A 12,047-nucleotide genomic window follows, 5' to 3' on the forward strand; every position below is an offset into this window, starting at 1 on the left:
TTTTGCTTTCTTAACTTTATAATTTTTAAAAAAAATTTGATGTGCCCATTTGAAGAGGATCTTCGTTCGGAGTGATTCTGATTATATATATGTTTCTTTTATACATAAAACTTTAGCGTAAACTCGAATAGATTTATCATTTAGGTAACGATTTTAGTTTTTTAGTCTATGTGATCTTGCTAGTATATAATCTTTCATTCCTGCCTAAGTAGTGCCTAGTGAAACTGTAACGTTATTTCACCAATTATATTCAAAGTGATGTCGCTGCAATGACAATGACAACTTCATTTCTTAAAACTTTGTCCTACTTACTGTGGGTTTGGTCTAGATTTGTTGTTAGAATTCTGTAGTGTGATCACGAGTTGATAGAAAATTGTATATTTTATGCATCTATTTTCAATACTTTTGAATGGTTTCAGGAGGTAAAAGTTTTGGAAAATCCATATTTGAAGAATATAACAAGAATGCGCAAGTGGATATGTTGTGCGGGTAAAAAAGGAGTTTCAGATTCTTCAAATGAGAACAGTAAGTTTCAAGAGATCACTTAACTTACTGATTTTTCTGTCTATGTATGATTTTGATTTGATGATTTTTTGGGAAAATAATGGATTCGAGTGGTATTGTTTCCTTCATAAATATAGGCTTCAGCTTTCAGGCTTTGTATAAAGTATCATATTTAACCACTTAAAATGAGTTGACTATTTTAAAGCAGGGACGTGAAACATTTGATGAATGCTTTTGTACGTTTCTAATAAGAAAATGTTTTTTTTTCTTGTCATCACATATGTAGCAAATCAAAAGAATCAAAAACCACAAGATCTTGCAAAGCCTAAGGAGATTCTTCCCATTATAGTTCCTTCCTTGTCAGTGGATGAGGTTAATGAACAGACTGACAATTTTGGACCAAATTCTCTGATTGGTGAGGGATCTTATGGAAGGGTATACTATGCAACTCTAAATGATGGAAAAGCAGTTGCTTTGAAGAAACTCGATCTTGCACCTGAAGATGAAACAAACACCGAGTTTTTAAGCCAGGTTATAGATCTTGTTTCAATCTCTTTTCCCTTCCTTTGTCTTAAGGAAACTTGTATTTACATTCTCTTGCTTCTTTCTCCTTAGGTTTCCATGGTTTCAAGACTAAAGCATGAGAATCTCATTCAACTGGTCGGTTATTGTGTTGATGAAAACCTTCGTGTTCTTGCTTATGAGTTTGCAACAATGGGATCATTGCACGATATTCTGCATGGTATAATGAGTTTCTCCGCCCTTCTTATTTTAAAACTTTTTTCTGTTTTAAATAACTAAGAGGTTCTCGGCCTAGGATTGTTTTCTCCATGATTGTGTCATGTGATGTTATTACAGGTAGGAAGGGAGTTCAAGATGCACTACCAGGTCCAACACTTGACTGGATAACAAGGGTGAAGATAGCCGTTGAGGCAGCTAGAGGTTTAGAATACCTTCATGAGAAGGTTCAGCCTCAAGTAATACATAGAGACATAAGATCTAGCAATATACTTCTTTTTGACGACTATCAAGCAAAAATTGCTGATTTTAATCTTTCAAATCAATCTCCTGATAATGCTGCTCGTTTACAATCTACAAGAGTTTTGGGCAGCTTTGGCTATTACTCTCCAGAGTAATCCTCCATAGTTTGTAAACTTTTAAATTTTGTTGCATCGTTATAAAAGTATGTACGAGCTAGCTAAATGTGACTTGCCATTTGTAGATATGCTATGACTGGAGAGTTGACACATAAGAGTGATGTATATGGTTTTGGGGTTGTACTTCTAGAGCTCTTGACAGGGAGGAAACCAGTTGACCATACAATGCCGCGAGGCCAACAAAGTCTTGTAACTTGGGTATGTTTTAGCTACTCTTTTTCCATCTCAATATATATGTATCATACTGTGTTTTAATCTCATATCTTATAACTGTGTATTATTCAGGCTACACCGAAACTTAGTGAAGATACAGTAGAGGAGTGTGTTGATCCAAAGCTAAAGGGAGAATATTCTCCTAAATCAGTAGCTAAGGTACACTACTTTCATCCCAGAGAGTATATAAATATCTAAAAAAGGGTTAGGATGGTAACTTAATAGACAAGAATTACATGTCTTTGGTCGTTTTAATCGCCAAAAAATGATCTAATATTTATGTAATTTGGTAACGCAGCTAGCAGCGGTGGCAGCATTGTGTGTGCAATATGAATCTAATTGTAGACCAAAAATGAGTACAGTTGTGAAAGCTTTGCAACAACTTCTTATAGCGACAGGCTCAATACCGCAATTCTAAATTCGTGCGCTTTTAAAATACTATCTTATATTGTTTTTGGACAACAGAGTTAGAATCTTCATTCATACAAAAGAGACATTTTACTTTGATTTGGAATATATATATATATATATATATATATTAAAACTACTAAGTCTTGTGCATGATTAGGTATATAATCATTGATGGATAAATAAGAGATGAGGTTACATATTCAGGCTTCAAATTTTTTATATTTGGTGATCAAAATTTAAAAAAAAATTAGGTGAGTTTGGTCTTTTTAAAGCTAAAAAATATTGAAACACAACAAAGCAAAAAAATGAGTGATTGATTTCAATTATAAGGTGAAAATAGAAAGAAAATAATACAAAAATATTACTTTTAAAAACATTATTAATTTAAGAAGAAAAAGGGCAAATGAGAAAAGTGGACTTTCCTTTTAGGCTGTTTTAATAATCGTCTTCCCCGCGGTTTGCCCATCTGTCTCCGTCTTCATCATCAAGCAAAAAAAAAACTCATCTTTCTCCACTCTCTCTCTCTCTCTCTCTCTCTCTCTCTCTCTCTCTCTCTCTCTCTCTCTCTCTCTCTCTCTCTCTCTCTCTCTCTCTCTCTCTCTCTCTCTCTCTCTCTCTCTCTCTCTCTCTCTCTCTCTCTCTCTCTCTCTCTCTCTCTCTCTCTCTCTCTCTCTCTCTCTCTCTCTCTCTCTCTCTCTCTCTCTCTCTGGTTCATCTACAGAGTTAATAATCATTAAGCGAAGAAGATCCCTAGAAAGATTGATCAGAGAAAGTCTCAGCTGAAGCACGTTTTTGGAAAACCCAGATTTGACGGGTATATATCTAATATTTTCTTTCAATTTGGATCAATTCTCTTGATTTTCTACCTTTATAGAGCTTATTGATTCGTTTCCCTTTGACCCAATTTTGCTTTCTTTATTTAGATTTCAAATTTCTTACTCGATTTCGTTTTGTGCCCCATTTGAGGATCTTCGTTGTAGACGCGATTCTCAGTGGTTCTGAGTGTTAATTCGAGTAGAATCTCTTCTGGGTAACGTTTCTCATTTGAAATTCACAGTAAAGTTTTGATCTTTCATTCTTTTCGTTTTTTTCAATATCCAGTTTATCCATAGTAGTTGACTATTGCCAACCTTATCTGACGGCAGAATTTTGTCCCTTTCTGATTTGTAATTTTGCAGTTCGACTAATGGAATGTGGAGTTGTTGATTGAGAATTGCATTTTTTATTATGATTAGAGAATTACCAACTCATTGTTCCAAAAGCTTGTGCTTATCATCATTGCTATCTTGATGCAAATCTGAATCCAGTTTCTGGTTTTGACTTTACTTTGAAGCTTTTTTTTTTCAGTTATGTGAAAATGTTGCTGTGATTTGTTAGATGGTTTCAATATGCCTAAACAAATTTGTACTTGCTAGTTACAATATTTGAATCATGTCTAGGGGACAGTTGCTTTACTTGTTTGCATTTTGGAGGTAGTGATCTGAAGCATTAACTTAAATTGAAGTAGCAGGTTGTGACATTGTAACATTAGATGTTAAGTAATGCCGCTGCCATGGCAGTGACTATTTCATTTGTTAAAATTTTGTTCTACTTACTTTGGCATTGACATGTAGTGTAACGAGCTAATAGAGGATTGTTACTTTTTTCTGCATCTATAATCAGTTGCTTTGAATGGTTTCAGGTACTAAGAAGCTGTGGAGGATCTATATTTGAAAGAAGAGAACAAGGATGCGTAGGTGGATCTGTTGTGGGGATAAAAAAGGAGATTCAGATTTATCAAATGAAGAGGTGCATTTGAAAAGTCCATGGCAAAATTCTGAGGGTATGTTGCAGACCCAGAGATCACTTAACTTACTGATACTTATTGTCTATGTATGGTTCGGATTTGATAATCTATTGGGAATATGATTTTGGTGGTATTGTTTGCGTACTAAATATAGGCTTAAGCTTTCAGAGTTTTTATAATTAGTATCATAGTTTCCCACATAAGAATTAGTATTTGACTGTTTTGAAGGAGTGAACTTGTAACATTTGATGAATATCTGTAATGGTTCTAATAAGAATATGGTATTTGCATGTTATCACGTATGTAGCAAATCAAAAGAATCAAAAACCACAAGCTGTTGTAAAGCCTGAGGCGCAGAAAGAAGCTCTTCCCATCGAAGTTCCTCCCTTGTCTGTGGATGAGGTTAAAGAAAAGACTGACAATTTTGGATCTAAGTCTCTGATTGGTGAGGGTTCTTATGGAAGGGTATATTATGCAACTCTAAATGATGGGAAAGCAGTTGCTTTGAAGAAACTCGATGTTGCACCTGAAGCTGAAACAAACACCGAGTTCCTGAATCAGGTTATAAATTTTGCTTCAATCCCCCTTCCCTTCATTTCCTTCTATCTTCAGAAAAGAAATTCTTTACAATCTCTTGCTTCCTTCTTCTTAGGTTTCCATGGTTTCAAGACTAAAACATGAGAATCTCATTCAACTGGTTGGTTATTGTGTTGATGAAAACCTCCGTGTTCTTGCTTATGAGTTTGCAACAATGGGATCACTGCACGACATTCTACATGGTATGAGGAGCTTCCACGCTCATTCTTGTTAGAAAACTTCCTTGCTTGGGAAAAATATAGAAAACAGAATCGATTTCTTGATGGAATGTGTTACTATTATAGGTAGGAAGGGAGTTCAAGGAGCACAGCCAGGTCCAACACTTGACTGGTTAACGAGGGTGAAGATAGCTGTTGAGGCAGCTAGGGGTTTAGAATACCTTCATGAGAAGGTTCAGCCTCCTGTAATACATAGAGACATAAGATCTAGCAATGTTCTCCTTTTTGAAGACTATCAAGCAAAAGTTGCAGATTTTAATCTCTCAAATCAAGCTCCTGATAATGCTGCTCGTCTTCACTCTACGAGAGTTTTAGGCACCTTTGGCTATCACGCTCCAGAGTAATCTTCCTTAAACCCTTAAAACTTTTGTTGCGTCCAAATGAAATTATGAGCAAGGCAGCTAAAATGTTTCTTTCCATTTGCAGATATGCTATGACAGGACAGTTAACGCAGAAGAGTGACGTGTATAGCTTTGGGGTTGTTCTTCTAGAGCTTTTGACAGGAAGGAAACCTGTAGATCATACAATGCCACGCGGCCAACAGAGTCTTGTAACTTGGGTATGTTTGTTATCTGCTCGCTGTCCAAATCTGTATCCTGCTCTGTTTCTATCTCATGTCTTACAAATTGAAGTGTGCTGTCTATTATTCAGGCTACACCGAGACTCAGTGAAGATAAAGTGAAGCAATGTGTTGATCCAAAGTTAAAAGGAGAATATCCTCCTAAATCAGTAGCCAAGGTACACTATGTTCCTCGCACAAGTATCTAAATATCTGAACATTCGATAATAACTCAAGTTGCATAGACTAAAGCTACATGTCTTTTGACCTTTTTAGTTGTAAATATAATCTGAAGTTTATGAATCTGTAATGTGGCAATACAGCTAGCAGCGGTGGCAGCATTATGTGTGCAATACGAATCTGAGTTTAGACCAAATATGAGTATAGTTGTAAAAGCTTTGCAGCCACTTCTCAAACCACCAGCACCAGCCCCAGCCCCAGTACCGGAATCCTGAGTTTGTGCACCTTTTAAATACCAGCCATCTTCTTCGTGCAATAGAGTTGGGTTCTTTGTTCATACAAAGTGAGAATTATACTCTGATTTGGGAAAAACATAGACATGATCTTACTATTAGTTTTCATTTTGGTGTTAAAGAAGAGTGCTTAATATTTCTCATTTGTTATGTGAGGTATTGGAAACAGGCTTTTTTTACTTGATTGGCGTGGAGAACAAACATGTTTTGCATTTGGTGTCTTTTTTTTTTGTTCTCCTTTTCTGAATATATTGACAAGCTCTGTTTAAGGGTTTCTGAATCCACCATTTGAAATTGTTATTCTTTTTAACCTTTACACAGTCAACAGAGTGCGTAACAAGTTATGCATTATATTCAACGTATTCAACCCCATCAAAGAAATATCTCGTTAGTTCTCTTTGATGCTTGCAAAAAACACAAAAACAAAAAACAGTTGGTCCATTTAATATGTTTTCATTCTTGTTTTCTTTTTGTCCTTCATGATCAAGTTTATTAATAGATCAATGATCTATCTAAATTGGACGAAGCCAAAGATATTTCAATGTGATAGGAGAATAAAGATGATAACAAGGATTGGTAAGATATCAGTCTCCTTCCATGCACCATTTGTAGAACACTTGTAGCCATGAAATATCAGGTCTTGTGCAATGGAGCGTTGTTCAACGTTTTCCACTGTCAATTTTTGCACCCTGTGCATTTTTTTCAAATTGTTGCTTGACATTCCGCAATCTGAAAACCCTCATGAAGTCATGATGTGGATCGGACTATTGTCCATTCATTAAATATTTTATTGTTACGTGCCTTTAAAATCTTATAATTACGTGTGGACTTTTTGTGTTTTTAAAATCTTAATTAGAAAGTACAATGTATGTTTATATCCTTATTGTCTAATTAATGTGTTTTATTTGATTAATATTATATATAAAACCAAAAAATAACATATATGAAATTCCGTCATATTTATAAAAGTTTCATAACTAATTTGTGAAAATGATTTTGTAATTACATAGTGATGTATTTTATCAACTAATTAACCACTAATAGAATTTTTTCTATAAAAAAAAAACATGTTTATAAATTGTAGGATATGCTTATTTTCTAAAATGAAGGATTTTATTATATCTTACAATGCTTCTTATTAATTAAGTGCATAACAAGGTAAAAGATAAAAAGAGAAACATTTTAAATAACGGAAGATGGAAATGCAATGAGAGGGAACTTTCGGCAAACATCGAGACCAAAAGCTTCAGTTAGATCAGGTTGATCCCCATTTGGTCCAGCCTCGGCCCTCCAGTCAAATCGGCCTACAAGGTTGGCCACTGTCACCTCTACCAAACCCAAAGCAAGATTTATCCCTGGACAAATCCTTCTCCCTGATCCGAATGGGATGAAGTTTAAATCTTTTCCATGATAATCCAAAGTTGAATCTAAATGTCTTTCTGGTTTGAATTCTTCTGCATCCGGTCCCCATATCGCGGGGTCTCTTTGGATGGCCCAAGCATTGATTATCACCTACACATGTTTCAAATACAAGTTTAGCCAAATCATTTTTTCTATATATTGGAATATATGATGTAGCTAACGTACACCATGTTTTAAGAATTTGATTTGATAGAAATTAGTTTACCTCGGTTCCTGCGGCTATGTTATATCCCTTTACTTTGACATCTTCACTTAATAATCTGGGAAGTATTAGTGGAAGAGGAGGATGCACCCGAAACACCTCTTTAATCACGGCTTTCAAGTATTTCATATTTTCAACATCTTTTTCTTTTATGTATGAACCATGTGGCCTAATGGTTGACCGAATCTCGTCTTGGAGTTTCTTCATAACATTTGGATTTCTGATCAGCTCCGTCATTATCCATTCTAGTAGAGTTGAACTTGTTGACGTCCCTCCTATAAACATATCCTGATATATATATGAAGTAGACATTTTACATGTCATTAGTCCAAAATAAAAATGTTGCATTAATTTGTTAGAATTATTAATGAATTGGTTTATAAATGATCATACCAATATCATGAATTTGATGTCGTCTCTTTGAGCTTGGAATCCAATACTCTTCTCGCTTTCGATTGATAACAGTATATCGACAAAGTCCTCTTTATGATTACCTGCCTCTAAATGTTCTTGCACCACTTTGTCCATAAGATCGCTAAACCCTTGACTTACTTCCTTTATTCTAGCATTGAAACCGTTGATCCTGTCTATCCATGCCAAAGCCGGGACATAGTCCCCGATTGGGAACTCGCCTAAAAGCTCCATGATCTGCCTCACTCGCTTCTTGAGATCCCTTGCGGTTTCGTCCTCACTATGTTTTCTTCCCAAGGCAATTCTACTCGTAACATCGCTTGGGAGAGTAACAAAGAGTTCGCTCAGATTTTCTGACGAAGAAGAAGAACTTGCTTTCTCCAGCTTCTTGATCATTTCATTTAGCTCTTCTTCTCTTATCTTCTCAAAGGACGCAACCATTTTGTTCGTGAGCAGATTGAGAATGCATACACTCTTCATCCAAGACCAGAGAAAAAAAACATTATTAGTTGATTAAAGGATATACAAAAGTATTAGAATTAGTTAGTTCATGTGTGGGTGCAAGTTTCCGACGAAAATTTTATAAAAAGATAATAAATATACATATAAGTTAGAGAAGAACTAAAGAGTGCTAGTAATGAAATACCTTCATCTGTCTCCAATATTCTCCATAGGGACCAAACACCACATCACGCCCCCCATTCATAAGCCCATGAACGGCTTTTGATCTCGGGCGGTTGGCAAACTTAAGATCGTGTGTTTTCAATACCTCTTGAGCTGCTTCCCCGGAGGATACTACGAGTATGGGGACACGGCCAAAATGAAGGAGCATGAGTGGTCCGTACCGAAGGCTTAGGGAATGGAGGGAACGGTGAGGGTGGAGGCTAAGCTGGTGGAGGTTACCAATCAACGGAAGCCTCCATGGAGATGGTGGTAAGTTCACTTTGTTGGCGGTTCGTTTGAGGAATTGTTTAAGCAAGAAAAGGGTAATGAGGGTCGTTAAGCACAAAGAGACCATCAATATCATCTCCATTTCTTGAATATTGCTCATGTATGAAAGTGTTTGATTTGTGATTTTTAACTCATCTTCTGCATGCTATTTATAGGGTTTACTGGAACTCATCGTTTTTGTCAACTTGCATGAATGTAGCCCCTATTTAGCTAAATATAATTATGTAGTGTGATTGCATCTTTGTATACGTTGAAAAGTAATAATCCTATAATTATTTAGTCTTGGCAACTATATCTAGTCCAGTCTTTTTTGACAACTAGTCTTTGCACTTTGGTCTTTTTGTTATTCATGTTTAAACAGTTCTATATGATCTCACATGATAGCAGTTATAATTTTGATATTTATTTTTGTTTACTTAGAAAAATAATATAATAACTATAGTTTTTGGAATTAGAGACGTAATCTTTCTATTTAACAACTCGTATTAGAATATTAAATTCTTAAGTCTTACTAATTGATATCTATATATACATTTTTGCAGCCACTTTGTGAAATAAATCCTGGAGTTGGGATTTATTTACAGCGGCTGCCACTGGCATTTAATAATTATTTTTGATAATTAGAAAGAAAATCTTCTAATTAAATATTTGACATTTAACAATCTTCCCAAAATCTCTCTACCTTAACTACACGATTAATTACTAAAATAAAACTTCCAAAATATTTAATATTATTTAATTACTACAAAATTATCATTTTTGATATTGCTTTTCTACATGATTATAATCATCAAACCGTAGAGATCTTTGATAGCATTTAATTACTACAAAATTACAAAATATTTAGACAATAATTCATAAACATATCATAAATAAGATCAACATTAATAAAATAAATGAGTTTTTTTTAGAGGACGGGTTGGCGGGACGGGTTTGGCAGGACGTTACTTAATAACAATTGTAAACTATAAAATAAAAACATTTTATAACTATATACAATTTACAAACTTTTATATATATTAATTTAAAAAATAAATTGTACCCGCGGTATACCGCGGGTTAAAATCTAGTATAACATAAACAAGGTTTGTGAATAATTAACCACCCTTTGTAGTTATGAATAAAAATCATCATTTTTTATCAGATTCAGTTTTGCCGCATTTGATAATGTAGTAATATTGAATTGGATTGTACTTTTGTTTACCTAGAAAATAGTAATACACTAAGATTGTATAAATTTGACCATTTGATAAAAAATAAAACGGAAATTGGAGATTAATGGAATTTTGTATACATTATTTTTAATTATCACTACAGTTTAATTTATAAGTTAGTTATTTTCTGTTACTATAGTTAACGACGATGCAATTAATGTCATGTGTATTGTAGTCGTACTTTGACATTTTGACGAAATTTCATAAAATATTCCAAACTTATGTTTCGTAAAGACAAAAACTAACTCGTGTTTTTAGAAATAATTTTGTACTGAAAATTACCAAAATATCATAAATAGATAAAACATATAGAAGAGATGAATGAATTTGATATTCTTATTATATTTAATTATCACTACAGTTTAGTTTATAAGTTAGTTATGTTCTGTTACTATAATTTGCAATTAATGTCATCTGTATTGTAGTTGTATTTTGAAATTTCGAGGAAGTTACAGAAAATATTCCAAAATTATGTTCCAAAACTAACTCGTGTTTTTAGAATATCTTTTACCTGGAAATTACCAAAATATCATAAATAGATAAAACATATAGAAGAGTTATTTTTTGTCAAAATGATTCGGATGATGACACAATATGTATTCCAAAATATCTAAGCCAAATTTATTTTTGCTACGTTCATGTAACTTTCAGTCGCTTTCATAATAAAATAATTTGATATCAATTAGATGAAAGATGTCACAATAATATTTGCAAATGCAGTGTTAATTATGTTATTCAACAAATCCTGCAAAAATATAATTACTATATTCTTCTAGCGACGTTATTCATCAAACGTTGAAAATAAGATAAAAATATTTACCGAATGATCAAACAAAGAGACTTTTTTATTTTATTTTTGAAAGTCATACTATCGTTACTTTGTCAAACCACGAAAATTTGAGATTGCCGTGCCGTATAATAAGGGTATCATCAAAGTTTGACTTTGAGTCATAAGTTGTAATTAAACTTAGCATGTATCCATTTAGTATGTAATTATATGTATATACTAAATAATTTCTGTATATTCTCAAATTTTGATTAAGGTTATATTGTTTTATTACTTCTTTTTTAAGGGTTATATTGTCTGATTACTTCAAAAAAAAAAAAAGATATTTCGAAATTTAGAAAACATATGAATTAGATTATTAAACCAATCATGTATAGTATAGGCTAATGCATGTAACCAAACCATTATAATTTCATCGTTGATTTGATTCCATGATTTTTCTCATAAAGCTGCTGATGGAACGAATTAATCTTGTCAAATCATTTATTGCGAAGACATTTTAATGTCATTTGTGCATGTGCAGCAAATACCTTCGCAAGGCTGCTGGTAGAACAATAAATATTTTAAAAACTGACTAATTCTCATGAATATAATTTCAAGACGTGGATATAAATTTACAAAACAATTTGTATATGCTACTATATATGTCACTATAAACACATCATATATCTCTTATGTATTATTTTGAGAAGTCATTTGTCAAAATTTGTTGATGTATTTCTCTCATGTTTTCTTAAAAAAGAATGTAACTAAAAACAGTATTGTTGGTACAATTTTATCATTAGATCTGAATGTATCATACCAATATAAACAAGAGAAAATATAAATGTCTTAGGGTAGCTAAGCTAACTCGACACATCGGCAGACGAAAGAACAAGCAGTACGAAAGTCGGTCAATCCCTTAGCAAAATTCAAAGATTATTGATTTGACTATATTTTGATTTTTGTTGTTTTACTATTCAAGTTTGACCAATAAAAAACTGTTCTACATTTACATTCGTGTTTTCCATAAACTTTACTTTTTAAATGCGGTTTAACTCTTATTGAAATAAATATTACTTTCATAAAATACTAAGAGAACCACCGTGCGACGTATACGTACATGCTAGTTATTTGTCTATTACTAAACCAAAATATATTTG

General features: G+C 33.4%; 3 protein-coding genes across 18 annotated transcripts; 2 read left to right on the forward strand and 1 right to left on the reverse strand.

The window, feature by feature from the left end:
• Positions 1-207: 207 nt before the first annotated feature.
• AT2G30730 (Protein kinase superfamily protein) lies at positions 208-2,292 on the forward strand (the record flags this gene model as incomplete). Of its 2 annotated transcripts, NM_001336284.1 has the most annotated exons (7): positions 208-525; positions 791-1,035; positions 1,120-1,246; positions 1,363-1,636; positions 1,727-1,859; positions 1,947-2,033; positions 2,173-2,292. In NM_001336284.1, 7 exons carry the CDS (start codon positions 465-467, stop codon positions 2,290-2,292), a joined length of 1,047 nt encoding a protein of 348 aa, NP_001324016.1. The 2 variants fall into 2 exon arrangements, with proteins under 2 accessions (NP_001324016.1, NP_180631.1); NM_128626.1 differs by lacking the exon at positions 208-525 and having other exon boundaries at positions 760-1,035.
• A 631-nt stretch (positions 2,293-2,923) lies between these two features.
• Positions 2,924-6,347, forward strand: AT2G30740 (Protein kinase superfamily protein). 15 transcript variants are annotated; one of them, NM_001336294.1, is made up of 9 exons: positions 2,924-3,099; positions 3,266-3,315; positions 3,967-4,107; positions 4,379-4,632; positions 4,724-4,850; positions 4,953-5,226; positions 5,313-5,445; positions 5,538-5,624; positions 5,769-6,235. In NM_001336294.1, the coding sequence occupies exons 3-9, from the start codon at positions 4,014-4,016 to the stop codon at positions 5,898-5,900; spliced, it is 1,101 nt and encodes a 366-aa protein (NP_001324946.1). In that variant the 5' UTR covers positions 2,924-3,099; positions 3,266-3,315; positions 3,967-4,013; the 3' UTR covers positions 5,901-6,235. The 15 variants fall into 15 exon arrangements, with proteins under 15 accessions (NP_001324946.1, NP_001324948.1, NP_001324947.1 ...); NM_001336285.1 differs by having other exon boundaries at positions 2,970-3,099; positions 3,209-3,315; positions 5,769-6,270; NM_001336288.1 differs by having other exon boundaries at positions 2,971-3,099; positions 3,252-3,341; positions 5,769-6,347.
• Positions 6,348-7,100: 753 nt separating this feature from the next.
• On the reverse strand, positions 7,101-8,986 carry CYP71A12 (cytochrome P450 family 71 polypeptide; the record flags this gene model as incomplete). The annotated part of the gene is made up of 4 exons (NM_128628.4): positions 7,101-7,430; positions 7,546-7,830; positions 7,936-8,427; positions 8,600-8,986. 4 exons carry the CDS (start codon positions 8,984-8,986, stop codon positions 7,101-7,103), a joined length of 1,494 nt encoding a protein of 497 aa, NP_180633.3.
• Between the last annotated feature and the right edge of the window lie 3,061 nt (positions 8,987-12,047).

Source organism: Arabidopsis thaliana, chromosome 2, assembly GCF_000001735.4.
Source record: "Arabidopsis thaliana chromosome 2, partial sequence".
In the NCBI taxonomy this organism is placed as follows: Eukaryota; Viridiplantae; Streptophyta; class Magnoliopsida; order Brassicales; family Brassicaceae; genus Arabidopsis; species Arabidopsis thaliana.

Coding starts and splice junctions, on each gene's coding strand:
- AT2G30740 (NM_001336292.1), top strand. CDS start 4,014: ATGCGTAGGTGGATCTGTTGTGGGGATAAAAAAGGAGATTCAGATTTA. Junction 4,851..4,952: donor ACTGCACGACATTCTACATG/GTATGAGGAGCT, acceptor TTACTATTATAG/GTAGGAAGGGAGTTCAAGGA. Junction 5,625..5,768: donor CTCCTAAATCAGTAGCCAAG/GTACACTATGTT, acceptor GTGGCAATACAG/CTAGCAGCGGTGGCAGCATT.